The sequence below is a fragment of the Streptopelia decaocto genome, assembly GCF_964273445.1.
Source record: "Streptopelia decaocto genome assembly, chromosome: 2".
Taxonomy (NCBI): Eukaryota; Metazoa; Chordata; class Aves; order Columbiformes; family Columbidae; genus Streptopelia; species Streptopelia decaocto.
The window spans coordinates 48,087,584-48,107,053 of NC_138655.1; the positions used below are offsets into that span (position 1 = coordinate 48,087,584).

Consider the following 19,470-nt stretch of genomic DNA (forward strand, 5'->3'; position numbering starts at 1 on the left):
ATAAAGTCCTTTAGCAAGTGGACACGTATGATCTGCAGCCACTGGAAAACCTGCCCCTTCAAAAGCTGCAGTTTTCCAAACTGTTAACACTGACAATGAGATGGCAAAACCACTATAGTTTTCCAGAGGCTAATTATGAACAGGTGATAATTGGAGGAAAAATTCAGAAATCAAATATTGAGCTCGGATTGAGCTCATTAAGGTTGCTACTCAGCGTTGGTAAAATATTCATGCACAAACACAATGTAGTTTTATGTAAACCTGTTTGAAAAAAAGATAACGCCAAGTAAAACAGAACAGAATTTGGTTTAATGTGTTCTTGTATGCAAATTACCTCCGAGCAGTTAATACAGGTAAACTTGCTAACTTATTTAGATATATGCGACAACCCTTACGGGTTATATTATCTCTTGGTAACTCTCCCGACCTCTAAAATACATCCCTAGATCAGAGCACGGTCACACGAGTAGGAAATCCAGGCCTGAGATAAGGCAGTGGAGTCAAAGAGTTACGGCAGAGATGCTGAAAGCCTTGAGAAGGCAGAACAAGCAAAGCCAGGGTCTCCCCTCTCCACTCCTGGGGAAGTACTACGGAAAGGTTTCATTTGCATGTAAAAAGAGGTGTAGATTGTACTTCAGAGTAGCAGTTAACATCGACTTATTCGAGAATACCCCCATTTTATTTATATGCATTTATATTTTAAGCCCACCATGCAGAGGTAAGGAAAACACTGCAGTCCCATCATGATATGACAGTGGACAAATGGAGGCAACAGTATCCAACCAAAACGGTTTACAGCTACCCCAGTGGGCATTTGCCCTATCCTGTGAATGTGAACTGAGAATTCAGCCCAAGATTTCCTGACTCAGAAAGTTTTACCAAATGAACCTTCTTGAGGTAAAAAATACATTTTCTTACTTCTTAAGAAAATACACCTATTCTTATGTAGTGCCGACATCATTTGATAAACTCTTTGCTGCAGGTAAAATAACGGCACAAGGATATTTTTCACATTTTTAAAAGATGCTACATTGCTATTTTTCTTCACCTTTCTCCGTAATAGCCACCTGCAAGTTTGAAATTAAAATGTATTCCTTTACTGATTTTTTTCTCTGTATTATGCAGGTCACTAATGAGTGCCAGGTTGCTGGCATTGCTTTATTTATGTATTAGAAAGGGAAGAGCAGTTAAAACATTTAAAAGAGTCACAAAGAGCCATAAAAACTTTTGTAGTGACACACTATAGGGCAGAAAGAAAATTAGGTCAAGACACAAGTCTACTGAACTTATGAACTGTTCATTTCATCTGGATGGAAAACTTCGAAAATTTTCTTTACTGCGTTTTAATTAATAAGCCATGAGAATATTTATGTTATTAAACCAGATTTAAGCGCTTAAAAAAAGACTCTGTTGCTAAAGCTGCATAACATTAGTAAGGGTTGCAATGACCCCGTTCCACATAAGGCCAAGCTGGAGAAGGTTGAGGGGAGTTTTTCCTCTTGTGTGCTACTAGGATTTGGGAGAATATTAAAGATAAAATTTGAAGATGAAGCCATGTTGAGTGTTTCCTGAGACATGTAAGTGCGTGGTTTTTCCTTTTAATTTCTGTTAGCCATTCCGGTTAATTAATCCAACATATTTATCACAATGACAAAGCATTCGCAAATGGTGAGATTCCTACGTGAGAAGTCCTACCACGTTGTTATGCTTATCAGATAAAGAGAAAAGGAAGGACAAAAAGAGTGTATCGGGTTGGATATATTTTTAAACAAGAGAATTAGTCATTCCTTAGGCTGCAGCAACTGCCTTAGGAGAAAAAGGCGATTGTTATATTTTGTATAACTTTCTTTAAAATACCAAAAACATATAATGAAAAGCTAATTGTAGGTATTCGCTGGACACGTCTGGTTCTATTCAGGGGCTTTATCAGGCAGTTTTGGCCTCACAGACTGGTCTTTTCCATAGAAATGTCAGCAAAGCTTCAGAATTAATGGACTGTGAAGTGTTTAGAAACATACCGCTTCACAAAAGTATACTGCGACGATGTGACACTAATGGGAGGTGACCCATGGGTTTATGACAAAATAGCCCACTCTAACAACAGCTACAACAAATTAATACAGCTTCTACACACAGTAGCTTCCAACAAAGCAATATACGGTGGACTGGGAGGTGAAGGATAGTGGAATAAGGGAACACTGATCAGCATTAAGATTTGTCAATTATTTGGTTATCCCCGGTTTTGTTTTCCTCAAGAGAAGGGAGCTCCAAACTCCCGGCTGAAGAAAAGGAAAAATGCAAAGCTCCATTTCAATTGGATAATTGGAGAAGGAAAGTTAGTAGCATTTGTGAGCAATGTCTCATGAACCTAAGTGGTAAATTACTGTATTTGCTTACATGGTTTTGTTTTCTTTTAATTTTGCTACTTTAAAAAAAAAAAAATGCAGTGCAACTCCTTCAATCTTTTTGCAATTCTGCATGGTTGAACATTTGAAATGAGTTTGTGTATCACCCCCAGGCATTGATTCAGAGTTGATTGGGGCAAAGCAGACTCCATGTGCTTATTTTTATACACGTCATTTGGGAAGTTATATAGCCAAGGGAACAGAAAATGTGTTGCTCCACTGCCAAATTATCACATATCCCTCGATCAAAACGGGAGATGATCCTAATCAACAAGTTGTGCGACCTTAGTGCAATGGCAATGTCAGGTCAACTCGGGAAAGTGAAGAGACAGATCTAAATACAAATAAAAAGAAAGAGAGAGACAGAAAGAAAGAAAGAAAGAAACAACAATCCTTATAATTATCATCATCTGCTGCTTTTCCCTCTTCTGGCAAAGAAACACTCCATCCATTTGCAGAAATCGCCCGCGGAAACGTTACATCAAAACTAATCACAACGATTAAAATCAGCTTTTCTGTGCAAGAGGAGAGTAAAAAGCAAGTTGGAGGCTGGAATGAGACTGTTTTTTCCACAAAAAAATCCGAAAAAAATATACACGCGATATATATATCTATCTATATGCACGTTTCGAAGGAGATCAATTTTATGCCCGTGTGATCAGTTAATTTAATTTAACTTTTATTTCGGAGATTGATTCAGACTGGAGGTAGAGACATGAGCTAATTGTATCCTGATCCTTGCCTTGAGGGGTTTCAAAGCCCTGGAGCAACTATTCTCTGTATTTTGCTCTGTCTACCTTAGCCAAGCTATTGCATTTCTCTCTGGTGTAGCGAGGAGAGCAGACCGCTGCCGGGAGAGAGAAATATCGGAAGTGTGAGTTGGGGGGGGGACAGGGGAGAAAAAAAGGGGAAAAAAAAAAATAGCGACACTTTTTTGCGGCTCCGATGTTCCAGGTAAGGGCTGCTCGGGATTGTTGTTGTTTGCAGCGGAGGGTGCGGAGGGACTCGGGCGCCGCTCGCTTCCACGCATGTGCCGGGCGCTCGCACCCCGCGCGGGGACGCGGCGCGGCCGCCTCGCTCCCCCGCGCAACCCGCGCCCCCGCGCAGCGCCGCGGGGAGGCGGGGAAGTAGGGAGGGAGGGGGCCGCGCAGCGGGCGGGGGGTCTGGAGGGGGGGTGAGCGCCTCCTTTCCCCACCATCTCTCCAAGGGGGGGGACTTAGGGGTGGCGTGTGCGGGGGGGGGAGGATTTATTTAATTCAAATGTATTTTCGCGCGGGGGGTGCGCGGCTCGCATTGTTCTCCGCCGGGCTGCAGGAGGGGGCCGCCATTGTGTGTGTGTCAGATCGAGGGACCGGGAGGCACCTTCCCCCCCGACTCCCGCGCCGCCGTCCCTCCGCGGCGCACCCCCTCCGGAGCCTCCCGGGGCGCCCTTTGTTGCCGGGGCGGCGGAGGGAAGGGCGGTCCGGCGGCCCTTCCCCCATCACGGCCCGTGGGGCGCGGCGTGGGGGCCGCGGGGCAGCGGCCGCCCTTCCTCCGCGCCGCCTGTCTGCCCGCTGCTCCCGGGGCGCCGACGGCGGCGGGACGGCGGTTGCTCCCCGCCCCCCCGGGACAGGCCACCGCTGGACCGGCCGCCGCTGCCCCGTCCCCCGATGTCCCGACGGCGTCCCGGAAGAGAGAGTCGCGTCCGCCGTCTCAAAAACCCAAAAGAAAAAAAAAAATGCAGCCGTTCGCTGCCTGCTTCCAATCAGCGAGATACAAGTTTATTGGAGCATGCCCTGCGGGCACCGAGCGTGCTCGGATTGTTCGGGCAAATTAAAAATGGGCGAAACGCTTCTCCCTTCTCAGCGGCGGGGGCTGCTCGGAGACCTCCCGCTCTTCCCGCCTGGCGGCGGGGGAGGGAAGTGGCAGAAGCGCCCGGTGCAGCTCAGGCATCGCTCGGTGTGCGGGCGGGGGCGGGGGGAACGGCACCAGGCCAGTGCGGGCGCTTTGGGGCTGGTGGCTAAAGTGATTATTTTTGTTCTCTGTCACAAGCGCGGTTGTAGAAGGCTTCGCCTGAAACGCAACTTTCCATCTTCCACCGAGCGCCGGGGGCGGCTTAGCGGAGGCGGCCGCGACCGCGGGGGGGACTTAGGGCGGGCGGGCGCAGCGGCAAAACTCTGGGCTGATCCCAGGAACTTGGTGCCTTGTGCAGGCCGAGTCCGGAAAAAGAAAAAAAAGCAGTTTAATTGGTGCCGGTTGGCTTCAGCAGCGACCGTGGAAGGATGCTCGACCCGCAGGTCGGAGGCACTTGGTGAAACTTCCCCTCGCCTATTCAAAATGACTGCGGTGATTTTGGTGTATTAATTACGCCCGAAGCACAGCACAAAATGTTCTAGCACACACTAGAGGTCCCTCTCAGAGCTGTTAAATGTTAGGGTGTTTTCAGGTTGGGTTGTTCCTTTTTTTTCCCTTTTTTTTTTTTTTACGGTTTCACTGTTTGAACATTAAGTTTTACTGCAAATATCAGGGCAAAGTTTAATATAAGGGTGAAAAAGGATTTGCAATGTTTTTGTTTGCGCCCTCGTTTGGACATCAGTGGGTCAGTTAATACAAACATTCCACTGCGTCCCACAGAACGAATGTAAATGGGATTGATTTCATGCAGTGATTTTTGAGTTCTGTTTGAAATATCCCCACCGTATTTTGTTGTTGGGGACAATTTGTTACTTAGTTTTCTCATATGAATCCTGCAATGCAAGTAAACAGTGTAAAACTTGAATACTGATTCCAGGCTAAGGCTCATTTTTTAAAAAAGAGAAGTATTAAAGCTTGATAAAAAGCCAAGTATTATGATTATAAGGAACCAATAAAACAGATGAGGGCAACTAAAAGTGATTGATCCCCAGCAATTTTCATATCCAGTCCATGTTACAGAGCTAACTAGTCCCCCCAATCTCCATGTATTACAAGCAGTATTATCACCATTTTACGGATCGAGAAACTGAGAAATAAAAAGAAGGTCACTGACTTGCCTGAAGCCATATAGCAAATAAAAGATAGATCTGGAATCAGCTAGGACAGATTTAGATCTCTTGCTGATTTGCACTGCTGTAACCACTGATTTCAGTAGAATTCATCTGGATTTAAGTCAGATTTGGACCTTAGGTGTTGCTCTGTCCCTTACAAACACTGCCTTCACCTTAATTCCATTTTTAACATGACTAAATCAGATGCGAGATTTGAGGGGGGGATGTATTTGCTGTACATCTAATTTTTAAAAGACAAATTACTGTGAAACTTTAGGACTATATTTTCTGTCGATTTTTTTTCCCCCCTTACAATTTCATCTGTCACATCAGTGTTGTTCCATAGTTGGATTTTGGTATTGCTTTTTTAATGAACAATTTCCTCATGTGTAGTGCAGCTTTTGTTACTGATTTCTGAGAAGTGCTTCTTACTCGATATCTCTGAATGAAGCCTTCGGTTACAGGTTGGAACAACCTGAGAGCAAGTGATTTTGCATGAGGAAGACTTCCATTCACTGTGGATCTCACTCAGGCAGAAATAAAAAATTGCATGACTATCATATACAAAAAAGCCAGCCTTTCCCATGCATAGAGGAAGGGCTGCACATAGACGACTTGCTCACATAGGCTTTTTATTGGATTATAAGTTTATGTATGGCAAAAATGTGATGTGAAAGGAAATATTCACTGATCATAACAAATGTGAATACATTATTCAAAGTAGGGTCTCTCACAATTAACAAAATATCCAATCTGCCCGTCACAGTCAGACAGCATTTCACATGAGCCCAGCTGGGAAGGAACGATAATTTCTGCTTTCTGTATTCCAACTACTTTAGAAATATTTTCAGGGTACCATAAAACAGCCACAGATGCACAGATTGTCATTATGGTGCTTTACTGTTCATTTATTAATGTGTGCTGGTATATCCACACTGTCACCACTAAAGCATGATGTAAAGTTCCTGCTTTCATGTGACTAGTCATCAGCTGGATTTAGTAAAATGCTGATTCTTCAGGGAGCTGATGGTCCATCCGTGTTGCCAAGATCCCCGCAACAAGGGTCCAGTTCTTATTGTAATGTGTGGGTAAGACACAGGACATGGGTGTAATTAAGAATAGTCTCCCCGCCCCAATTTTAGCTTATATGTCTCTGAAATAGAAAGCATTCAGATGGGAATTAGCCCCACAGAGTGTGTGTGGTTTGTTTAAGACCATGTACTAACCCACTGGCTGAGCCGAGTTCTAAATGCTAGAGTTTTATCCCCCTTTCTCGTGTTCCGTGCAGTAAACTGCTGTGCCTCACTTGCAATGTGTGTTCAACTCTTCTCTGGTACCAGAGGAAAAATAATGTTCATCAGAAGCAAATTTTAGCAGAGATGCCTGCTGTTACTTATTTTGGATCCTTTTACACAGCTGCAGCAGAGCCAAGTTGGATCTCCTTCCAGGAAACAAATTTAGTTAGTTGTTGGTTGGTGTGGTGGGGTTTTTTGTTTGGGTTTGTTGGTTTTTTTTGTTTGTTTGTTTGTTTTTCTGACAAACATAATTCTGATTTTAAATGGAATCTCTTCTGTTGGTCTGCATTGCACTTATGTTTTCTTTTTACAGCCTGGGTAGAATTAATCTCTGGTATAGTGCCACTGACTTCTGTGTTGTTTCACAAAGAATTAATTTGCCTTCCTTTGTTAAAATACAGATTTTTGTTGTCCTACTTTCCACTGAATACAATGTCATTTTTTTTTCAGTTTGAAGGAGAAAAATACAAAATGCACATCTTAATTTTAAATTCGTCCAACTTTACTACTTGTGCAGGCAGAGGTATCTCTTCTTTCACTACTTCTGTTGTAAATTAAGTTGAACATGTGTATATATTTAGAGGGTGTCTATAGGCAGGAGGAGGGAGTAACTACTATCTTCCTAGCTGATAATACCTTCAAAAAGAATTTAATGTATGTGAAAGCCATTAGCACATTCCATATTGATGATGTATGTTGTAGCTTTAATAATCTTGGGTTTTCTAAAGTGCATTTTAATCACACTTTTGATCCAGAAATCAAGTAAACAACATCCCATATCCAGCTGAACGAAAGTTGATACTGTTGCACGTTCAGTTGCTTTAAGCTCATGTTTATGAAGTGAGCGGCTCACCTGATAACCTTTCCCTGGTAGCTCTTTATCTGACTGGCTGCCCCACTGGCAATGGAAGTTACTGGTTTGATGTGGCTGGCAGGTGAGCGCAAATGCGGCTTTGCAGGTGGTTTGTGTGCAGCCAAAGTCTATGGGTGAGGGATTCAGGCCTTAGAAGTGCTTGCTGGGGCAAAGGACAGCTCATCCTGACAAATTATTTAGTGGCTTTTATTCCACTGATTTTCCTTGCCCAGTGCACTCATGAATAAGGAACAACCTTTAAAACAAAAAAACAATCAAACAAACAAAACAAGACAAACAAACAAACAAAACACTGCACAGCAAGGTTGCCCCAAGATGACAGGGAAATGAGTTCCAACTCACCTAGGTTAATGGCTTTTTCTGCTTCTGATTCTCGAATGAGACCTTCACAATTGCGTCATTCCCCCTCAGCCAGCATTTGTGACTCAGTTCTGCCTCAAACCTCAGGCTCAGTATAGCCATCTATGGGTTTTCTATGTGTTTTCCTTTATTTTCACTGCTGTAATTTGGGATGATTTGCGGGATAGCTGACAGGTGGGACTGTAACTGTTAGTGCTCAGGCATGTGCACCCTGCTCCTGACACTGTGTCAGTGTGTTTGTCTCTATGAAACAGGCACCTGGTGTGGGGACAAAACTGTCTCCAACTGCTGCAGTAAGATTTGCCAGATCTCACCTGTCATAGCTTTCAGTTCTCACCCCAAAACTGTGAAACCATGTTGTGATTTGGCCAGGCAGAAATGATGGGAGGCTGTCGCAGGCAAGGTTATTTCCAGCAGACGGGAGGAAATGTTGACGCTTTTGGGCAAGGCATGGGCGACACTTAATCTAGAGCATGGGGTGCAGCTCTGAGCATCCATCCTTGAGAAACGTGAACTTAAGCTGGAACCGTGGCTAGAAGGGTGATCAGGGAATGGAGTATCTGTCTTGTGAAAGGACATTCAAAGAGGCTTGAATGTCCATGTTAGCAAAGTCTAGTTTGGATCTGACTACTCTACATAAATACACACAGGTAGTAGATCTGAGCAAGAAGTAACCGTTCAAGGTAAAGGTCAATAAACATGTTTGGGCAATAGTTTTCAAGGATGCTTTCTGATGTAATATCTAGAAAATTCATCATTGAAAGTGAGACCTTGAATTTGTTAATAGTCTGCTTTGGACCTGTCTTTAAAACCTGGGCTATTCAGAGAATATTTACCAAAAAAAGCATGGCCAACCCTTTACCTCAGTGACCTTACCTGCACAGTCCCAATAGGCTATGGTTGGCTAAGATTTTTCATCAACATTTCTGTCAGTGGAGAAAAGGTTTGTTTTTTTTTTTTAAAAAAAAAAAAATACATTTTAATATATATTAAAAAAAATCTGTCAAAAAGCAATTTGAAATTCTTTTTCAAAACTGAAACCAGACCTTTCTCACACCTGAAAACCACTATTTATTTTGAATTTTCATTAGATAGAAATTTGAAAAAGACCATCTGACAGAAAAATGAAAAGAATAGCCTGAATTTTTCCACAGGAAAAAAATCCTCAATGTCTGTTTTTATGATCAGTGAAAATGTTGCATAAATGTTTGTCAGTGGGAGGAATTTCTAATTTGCCCTTTAGATAGGATCTATCATTTCTTCTCAGTTCCAACTGCAAAGCTATTTCTCTTTCCATCGTTCTTAATTTTTTCCCAGTTAGACCTTTAATGCCTACAGTTTTAATTTATTTAGTGGCATCCACTTTACTTTCATCATATTCTGTAACAAGGAGAGGAGAGATTTAATAAGGAAAGATGACCAAAGAACTCTTTTCCCTTTTCCTCACCCTCTTACAAACATTAACTTAAAAACATCCTCTCCATCACTACATGGCAAACTTTCTGCATGCTAGTTTACTCATATACCCAGCTTATAGGTCCTGGTGGGGAAGGACCGTCTCTCCTGCTGCAGCAGAGCACTGCAGGTATTCAACAAGTAATTAATAACAGCTCCTGCTCACAGTGTTGCCAGAGGAGCAGGGGAGAGAGAGGAGTGGCAGACATTGAGAGCATCTAAATAACTGTTAGAAGCCAAAGTATCCAGTGGCTTCCAAAGTAGCTCAATGTAAAGGTAAAGGGCTCTTATGAAATAAAAGCAGTTTTATTTACCTGTGTGAACAGAAGCTTGCAGCAGTATTAGATGGAAGAGGTGTTCAGTTCTGGGCCCCTCAGTTCAGGAAAGACATTGAAGTGCTGGAGCGGGTCCAGAGAAGAGCAACACGACTGGTGAAGGCACTTGAACATAAGACCTATGGGGAGAGGCTGAGGGAGCTGGGGTTGTTTAGTCTAGAGAAGAGGAGGCTTAGTGGTGACCTCATCACTCTCTATAACTACCTGAAGGGAAGTTATAGCCAGGTGGGGATTGGCCTCTTCTCCCAGGCAGTTAGCAATAGGACAAGGGGGCATGGGCTTAAACTCTGCCAGGGGAAATTTAGGCTGGATATTAGAAAGAAATTCTTTACAAAGAGAGTGGTCAGGCATTGGAATGGCCTGCCCAGGGAGGTGGTGGACTCGCCGTCCCTGGAGGTTTTTAAACTCAGATTGGACATGGCACTTAGTGTTGGACCAAGGGTTGGACTCGATGATCTCTGAGGTCTTTTCCAACCCAGTCGATTCTGTGATTCTGCATACCATGTCACACAAAGGGGGCACAGGTCCATCAACACAATCACACAGCCATCCAGGGAGGGAGGGATGGGGGGATTGCTGTGGTCCCCAGGCCCAGGGGAAGGAATGAAACTGGGGTCTCTAACTAAAATACTGATTCCTGGCTCCCCAAGGTGTACGGCTTTTTAAATATGCCAAGACTCACCTAGAGATTTAGTTAAGTTGTCCTAAAAGAGATTGATGGTCCATTGACCAGTCTTGAATAATTCAGGGAATCATTCTAATTTCTGTAGCCCATTATATACCCATTATACCAAACACTTCTAAACACTGAAGAGAGATAATCTGTGCACTAGGAACCACTCACGGTAAACAGATCTTCCTAGCTTGCCATTAACAGGCAAATTTGACACCACCAGCCTCTTTAACTGAAAGTAGTGTGGCAAAAGGGGAAAGAGGTTAGAGGGGTTATTATACACCTGTATCAGAGGGGGCTTCATGGGTGATGTCGAGGCAGCTACCAGCTGGTGACCGTAGGTGAAAGCATGAAGACCATTTAATAGGAGAAAAGGAGAAATGAGTGGACTGGATGAACAGAGGAAGGTTAACACCCTGGTTATCAAAGGGAGCTCACAGATGGGGGGAACTTAGGGAGAGCCTTGAAGAATGGTGAAAATCGACAGTCACAGTACCAACGCAGGGATTTAGAGTCAAAAGGGAGAGCTGGACAGTTAAGGCTCCATCCTGTGTAGACAAAAAAAAGGCTGATGGATTTACCCTAGGCACCCAAGAGATGGTCACTGATGAGATCCAGGTGAGATCTTACATGGATCTGCAGCTTTGTCCTGGAGAAAGTGAGATAGGGAGGGAAAGAAACAGTGGAGTTCGGAGGTGGCTGCAAATGTGAGCTGAGGGGAAAAGAACAGGATGGTTCAATCTTCCTTATCCTCCAGCTTTTCCTTACAGTGGCTTCTGTGGTACAAAGACAGCTTGGGATTCCTGGAGGCAAAATGAGGACATGATTTTTGCTGTTAGCAGAAAATTGAATTTCTAAGGCGGTTGATGCTGTTCTGAGGAAGAGGCTTCCTGAAAAAAAAAAAAATGTAGGCGGGAGTGTTACTGGTTTGGGGACATACAAGAAAGCAGCTGTGGTTTTTGCTGCACTCAGGCAGGTGAGACTCAGTCAGGAACAAAAATGTTAGCTCTTTCTCAGGGAAAGAGGTGGTCCTTTCAAGGGAAAACTGTAGTTTTGAAGAAGTAAATCTGTATTTATTACTGGCTACATGCAATCCTACCTATTTTTCTTAATCTTCTTGAACTATTTACATACACTTCCTGCAACTGAGAGTTCCATGGGTTGCTTAGAGATAAGCTGGAGAGTGATATCCTTATCCATTTATAAGCTAATGTCTTTTTAAATTCCATTAGGTGCCCTCTTGTTTTATGAAGGGCATCTGATTTTTCCTTCACATCATTCATTATTTTATATACCTCAATTCTATCATCTTTTACTGTTTTCCTTTCTAAATGAAATAGTTCTGGTCTTAATCTTTTTGTTTAGAAATACCCCCACATGTCTCTAATCATTTTTGTTGCCTCTGGCTATCTATTGTAGCTATCTAGCACTCCCATCATTGCATCTCACTGGATCTTTTAAAGCTAGTTCCAAAGTCATCAGCGTGAAGGAGACTGAAGGATGGTCTTGCGGTTAAAGTACATCACCAAGAGTCCAAAAGTTCTACTTCCAGATCTCCTGCCCTATGACCTTGGGCTAATCATTCAGTAGTGGAGATCTGCAGTTTCCCTTTCACTCCCAGGAAATGATATAGTGAAATTTCAAGCAAGATATATTGAGTACTTCTCTATGCCTGGATGGAAATTATTATAGAAGCACAGCCATATTAAATGTAGTAGTTTCAATTGTTTTTCCACAAGGCAGCTGCATGTGCATTGAAATTTGTAACTTCTCCCTAACTGTTTGATTGTATAGCGCTTGGCTGTTTTCTGTTTGTTACACTGCTCTGATATTGGGTTCCAAACAAATTCAATTAAGTTGTTTCTCTTTGTTATTTTTTTGTGAGCTTCATGTGGAAAGTATGAGTTACAAACAATTTGGGCCAAACAGACACATGGCTTTCATGCGTCCTTGGGGTCTCGGAAAGCCAGTGTAGTTCTGCTGAAAGCGAAAAACAGAATCAAATTCCGACCTTTTACATGTAGGATGTGGCCCATGGCTGTGAGGCACTGGGTACCCCTCACTCCCACTCATACTTCCCACAAGTGGGGTCAAGACTAAGGTGCTGCTAGCTTGTCTCCAGTCTAAATGAACTAATTATCCACAACCTGTCAAGACTCTCACAAAGGATGTAAGACTCACCCATCTGGTTCCCTCCTCTGATGTTTTCAGCCGGGCCTGACTGCTATGTATTTCTAGCACCTGTGTTACTCTCCAAAAGCCCACTTCAGTTATGGGACTGCCCTGATGAGTCATTTGGTGTCTCATCGTTTCTGGCACACAGGAGCCTGCAATACTGCAGCTGGGTGAGCACTGCTGTCACAGCCCTATGCTCCAAGGGATCTCACAAGCAATGCTTCCCAAATGTCCCTGCTTGCTGCTAAATGGGCATGTTGTGTCTCAAGCACTGGGATAGGAGATCATTGAGGTGTCTGAACTATAAACCCTAATTTTTAGAATTATCTCGTGTCACAAAAGGTGCTAAAAGAATACACTTCTTTGATAGGATGCTACTCCAGCAGAACAGCAAAAGCAAGTTGCTTAGATATTTGTAGCGTAAAACTAAGACTAACCAAATTCTGGTTGAAACAGCATTGTTTTGTCTGATTGTTATCCTCCTAGCCCTGTACCTCCTTTTTTGCCTTGATGTCCCTCTTCCCTTTTGCAGGCAGATAGTCAGCTACTGTTCCCATGAACACCCCAGGCGGCACTGCCTGCTCCTTTTGCCGGCTGTCTCAAACCTCTGCGCGCATTCCTGCACAAGCCCCAGGAAATTCAGTCCTCTTCTGGTCTCTTTAAAAAGAGACCAGCCCTACAAGACTCTCCTGATAACCTCAGTCATGTCAATAGGCCTGTTTGTGTGGTTAAGGATAACACATGAGGATGCTCAGAGGTGTTGGGGCATCAAGAATCTTTGCAGCTTTAAAAGAGGAAAGGGGTGTTTTGGCCTTTGGTGGGGCTCGGAGGGTTTTGTTTCCCTTATGCCTTATAGCTGGCATTTTGTCAGAGCCTTCTGCTCACTGGCATTCCCATGACACATGAACATGCTCAAAGAAAAATTTCTTGTGAGAAATCAGTGGGCTTCATTAAATTTTCAAAGTTTAGAGCTGTGATCCTCATTGCCCCTCTCTACGGGCAGCTGGCCCTGCCAGATTCTGATTGCTTATGTGAACATTTGATAAATCTCACTGTGGACTACGTTTGCTCTTTCACTGAAGCAGTTATCACACACATTTCCCTAACACTTTAAAATTATGCCTGCCAAACATTTTCTGATGTAAAGTTAAAAGTCATCTATTACTGAAGTGATTTTTCAGCCCTTGTGGGCATGTTTTTCTTTTTTTTTTTTTTTTTTTCCTTGTGTAGTTCAGATAGTTTCAAGCTCTTTTAAACAGGCTGCCAAGGGTCAGTTTCAAAATATATTTGTGTTGTGTTTTGGTTTGTTGGTTTTTTTTAAATTTTCTGTGCCCTAAAAATACGTTGGTGCTGTTCTTCTCTTTTATGCATCTCCTTTTAAAGCTGAAGTCAAGTGAAAGTAATGTTGCCTTACTGCCAATGCCACAGAAAACTTTATATTAAACTGGAGGTTGCTTCTTCCTCTCCCATGAAGGTCTCAGTCCTGAGCCCCATGAAGGTCTCAGTCCTGCGCTTACATCAGGAAGGACACTTTTCCCACTGACTTTAGTTAGCTACAGCCAAATAGTCCCCATACTCCTGTGCTGAAGTCGATGATGCTCTTTCTGAAGTGACCTCTGCTGTGTATGGTGGCACTCGTGCCTGCTGTGCTCCTGAGATGTCCAAACCACGATGTGGCTTGAAGGGTGCACAGATCCCCACCTGGCTACCATGCTGGCTCGCAGGGTGGAGAAGCAGGTTCTTGCCCAGAGCAGAGCTCAGATGGGACTGGATCAGGCATACAGATCTGAAACACTCTCAAGTCCCCTGCTCTAAATTGGACCCATGCAGATTTGGTTGCAACTTTGCAGTCTAGTGATGTGATGTCCTTTATGGCCAGCCTCTGTATGCAAACCCTTTGTATTCAGAGCTCTGCCTGACCCTTCCCTCATTTTCCCCCCTTTTCACCTCCTGTATGGATCATACTCCTGCTTTCAGTGTGTGAGCAGAAGGCAAGAGGTCACTTCTTTCCTCCCTTATTCTCTCAATTTCCCCCCTTCTCAGTGCTCCTGGCATTTCCTCTTCCTCTAGGTTCCAGAGCTGTGTGTGGGTTTTGAAAATGGTTAAAGCAGTTTGTCCGACCACGGCAGGGAGACGCTAAAACGAAGCATATGTGTCTGTTGGTTTCAAACCACGATTTTTCTCACTCTTTTCCCAGTTTCTTGTTTAGAAAACATGGTTAAACAGGATCATGGTGTAAAAAAATCAAAGCGACTTCTCCCTTCCTGGAGAGTCCCAGCCTTGGTCCCAGTCTCAGTCCACATCCAGCTTTTTTCCAAAACCCTGCTAGTGCCCTTGAACTTAGTGAAGCATGCTACAGCATCTAATGGTCTGACCAATCTGAATTTGTCATTTCCCTTCAAAATGCCTTGGCATGACTTCTATTTGAAATTGCATTTGCTGCTTGTTTGTGTCATAACTGCATTTCATGCAGTATCTAGAAGCGTGGAGACTTGGGTCTGGGCCAGTCTGAAATAAAGAAGCTAATGCAAATACCCCCCCCCCCCCGCCCTGATAAAACACAAGAAACCCAAATCATCATACAAAGCCTTCTAAAATGGAGATAGAAATCTAATAGCTAGCTTAGCTAGCTAGCACTTAAACTGCACTGCAATTTAATCCTTTAAATTTCATGGATTTGGAGGGAGGAGAGGGCTCGAAAGAGGTACAGAGGAGGAGGCCAGTCAACAGTGAGGACATTACAATCCTTAGCCACAACATGGAACTACTTAAGCATGCCATAATTGCATCACAGAAGGTATGCATACCCCGAAACCAAAAAGGAAGCAGGAAGGCAAGAAAAAACAAACACAGTATGATGAACCAAACAGGTAACCTTCGGGAAACAGAAATCTAGCCCTGGCTAACCCAAAACAAAGGAACATAAACTGACGAGGAAAAATGAAGATGGGGAACAGGAGGACTGAGAGGAAATTTCAAGTGCAAACAGATGCATTTCTGCAAACACATGGGCAGTATAAATATCTGAAAGAGAATTAATGGATTTGCTGTATCAAAGGGGCAATTAGAAAATGACAAGTGTCAGAGACTGCATTATATCCTTCTGTCAGTCTTTTACTGATTGGAAATACATTCACTCTCTACATATTTTATTTAATTACTGAAGATGGGGCCCTGTCAAACATTGAGATATCAGAAGAGAAACTGCAAGATTGACATGCTAAAGTAACAAACCTCCCAGAGCAGATGGCATCAATCAAGGCTGATAGCTGTTAACAAAATCATGCACGTTTCTCTTAAAAATAGACTGTTCTGCTATACCAAATCAATGGAACACAGCATGTATTTCGCTTGAAAATAAATATCAGCTCAGCCACATGAAAAAGGTTGACATTTAAGTTAGTGAATTAAAAGAGCTGCACACAAGCTTGATGCTAAGCATGACTGATCCAGTAACAGAAAAGCATACCTTTTTAACTTTCTAAAAAAACTTTGAAGTGTCTCAATGAAGCCATAGATTACACAGAATCACTTAACATAGATTTTAGAGGAAATTTCAGAAAGTCTTTGATAACTTTTCTCACAAGATGCTTTTAAGAAAACCTAGAAGTCATGAGGTGAGATGCAAAATTCTGCCCTAGAGTCTCTTTTACGAAAGGAAGCAAGTGTTGCAAGGATGAAGAATGAAAGGTTAGCAAGGATGGCAGTAAACCCTGCCACAGATAGACCCTAGGGGTGATGTTTAAAACTTTGATGAATTATCAGAACAATAAGCTGGGACATTTGGAGGTAACAACATTGTCAAAATTGTCTGGCTCCTTGGTCACCCAGGGCAAGACAAGACTGAAAAACTTGGGGACCCAAATACAGATGTGAAGAGGAAGATGGCATTAATTTTGTTGCTTTGCCAACACCAAAGGTGACAAATGTGAGAAGAAATATTTTGAGTTCTTCACATACACTCCCAGGTTATGAAGAATGTCTTAAAGCCTGATCTTACGTGCCACATGAGGGCAGAGAAGCAGTGGAAGGGGCAGCCCATGGTGCCCAGTTGCCAAAGGCAAAGCTCCAGCAGCTCCAAGCAGCACCGGGAGCAGGAGAGCAGGGAGAGGGGGCTCCCAAAACACAGCCAGGCTCCTCTTCCTATGCTGGGGGGCTGCCCAGGACCAGAGGGGTACAAAGCCTGGCCTGCAAGGAGAGAGCCTGTGACTGAGTGAACTGATCTGGTTACATTGGAGTACAAAAGTCAGGGTAAACACAGAAGTGACCCAAAATGCACAAAAACACAGAGGCATGGAAAGTGACTGCATGGCTGTGCGAGAGCTGGTTTGTTTAGAGAGAAGACTGAGAATATGGTAAAGGTGGATGATATAACAAATACAGCTGAGAAAATAAATTATAAGCTTTATTCTACTCTTTCATAATATTAGAAGAAGGTTTGTGTGGCAGTGTTAGTTTGTAAAAAAGAAACCGGTGTTATTCCTGATAGACTCAGCTTTTCTAAATTTTTGCCCAGAACTGGCTGCAGCATCACTCCTGCCTTTTTCCGTGTGTGTTTTGCTACCTTTACAAACTGAAACAGCAGGAGCAATGTTCTCACAAAGATGAAAAATGCAATAAAACATAAAGCCAGCAAGTCTAAAGCTGATAAGAGGAATTATATTTTCATACCAAATGGAAATTCTCTGATGCTGGATGGACTAGTTGGCCTTTAAAGGCTCCTTCCAACCCAAACTGTTCTATGGTTCTACAGCCAGCAAGTATCAGCTCAGCCTGGACTGGCATATCAAGGTTCACCCGGGCTGGTCCTTGTGAGAGAGACAGGAGACACATGGCTGTGTAAAGGCTGGACTTTGTGCCATACAACAAAGCTGTGATCTGTTTTTAAGGAGCATTGTACTGGACCCTTCACATTATTTGTCTATACAAATTACAAAATATTGTAATCCAAAGGTTCCTTTCACCATTCTTGTATATTTTTCTTCCCTTACTCCTGCAGTGATGATATTCTACTGCAAAATTACTGGTGAAAAATGTTCAGTTTGGTATGGGTTATTTGAAATTTTGTCAGTCCTGGGGTGGGCAAGAAAGAAATGGAGAGATGGTTGAATAAGGAGAAATTCTAGTTTATGGAAATGAATAGGACACGTTTAAAGCACAGAATAAGCTCCTTTCCTCTCACAGCAAATACAATATTTGTGGGATGTCAGGATTATGAGTTTCTTGTGAATGACTAGAGTTTAAAATACTCCTATTTGTAATTTTGTGGCTAGTGGCACTTCAGGGTCCAAGAGTTACCAGAGGAAATAACAGAGAGGGAAATAATTTAGAGAAGAAACTAAAATTTTATTATGACACAAATCACAGTGGAGAAATGGAAGATGAATTTTGTTCCATCATACAGTACATGCTTTAGTCTGCAAGCTAAGAAATAATAGTACAAAACCTCTCTGCCTAACCTGATCTACAAATAAAATCAATTTAATTACTCCACCTTTGCTTGGCAGTAAAGAGTGACGGAATAGGTAAAATGTAGGCAACTACATGGTGGTATTGCCAACACTGAATGTTTTTGTTATTTAGCTAAAAAAAAAAAATAAATAAAGGAAGGTCACATTGTGTCTTTTTTAATCAGTGTCCTCAGTGGATGCTTCTGTTCTCACTCTTACAGAGTATTTTATAAGAAACTGCATTTGAAAGCCCAGTATTTGCCTTCTGGTTTTGACTAACAAGACTTATAAGCTTGGGTGCAAAATTGCTAACCTGTGAGACTGCTAAGATACCAGGCCAGGGGCCACCAGAAAATAGGAAGCATTAAATACACTATGAACTTCCCACAAACTCTTTTACAGACTCCTAGGGTAACACATATTGCAGTCTGTATGTGAGAAGGGGAAGGAGAACAGTCAGATCACAGTTTTCTCTTCTGTACTCAAGGGCAGATTGTGTAATCTCCATAGGTGGGTGCACATCTTTAAATATATTCTGAATATTAATGAATTTGGCATCTGTGTCTGCCAGCCACAAAATAGCAATCTGCAAGCTGCTCCGAGCATCCCACACTGTGCCAGGGTTTCTGTGGAGGTGATCAGAACCTCACAGGATTAGACACACTGGGCAAAACCTGCTATATTTAGCTATGCATAGGGAGTTCCCCTGTTTCCTTGGTTATCTACTACATTTGCAAATAAATGTGCTGCTGAAAGCATTAATAAGTGCTATCAGTAACTTCTTCAATCTGTAAACTGATCACAGAGCAAGGTAAAACTGATTGCTAGTTAGAAAGTGCAGCTATGTCCCTATAGACTGGAGAACAGAACAGCAGGAGTCACTGTCCTAAGGCAAAGAACTGAATACACAAGCCTGTCCAGAAGTTAAAACCGAGTTGACGGAGCATTTCCTAGTCATACGTGGAGGAGGAAAGGGTTGCTTGGTACACCATGCATTTATGAAAGGTTATGGGTAGACAGTTAAACAGAGAGAAGTGCTTTTGTGCTCTAGTCTTAGTGAAAAAGAGAGAAACAAGTCCCTAAAAGACACAGATTTACCTGGAGAGGCATACATGGAGGCTGTGGACATGTTTCCCCTCTGCTCAGGAGACTCTCTGTTGCTATGAGCAGATGACACCAAAGGATTGTTTGAATAGAATAACCACAAAACAAGATAACAATGGTAATGATAATGGCCACCTCTTTTGTTGCATTTTTTATCAGCAGGTTTCAAAGTTTATAACAAAAGAGGTGTTTAACTATGGACACATTTTACAGAGAGGGAAACTACCGTGCAGAAGATGGAGTGACCTATCCAAATTCACCCAGGAGGCATTTGGCTGAATCAGGAACAGAAACTAGAGTGCCAGCCCAATGGGAAAGGTTTCCTAAAACAACATGGAA

General features: G+C 42.8%; 1 protein-coding gene across 1 annotated transcript in view; it reads left to right on the plus strand.

Moving 5' to 3' along the window:
• Positions 1–3,255: 3,255 nt before the first annotated feature.
• KCTD1 (potassium channel tetramerization domain containing 1) overlaps positions 3,256–19,470 on the plus strand; it is a 105,176-nt gene continuing 88,961 nt past the window's right edge. The window contains exon 1 of the mRNA XM_082046982.1: positions 3,256–3,359. Coding sequence (XP_081903108.1) covers positions 3,351–3,359 — 9 coding nt within the window. The 5' untranslated portion in view covers positions 3,256–3,350. The remainder of the gene's footprint in view (positions 3,360–19,470) is intronic.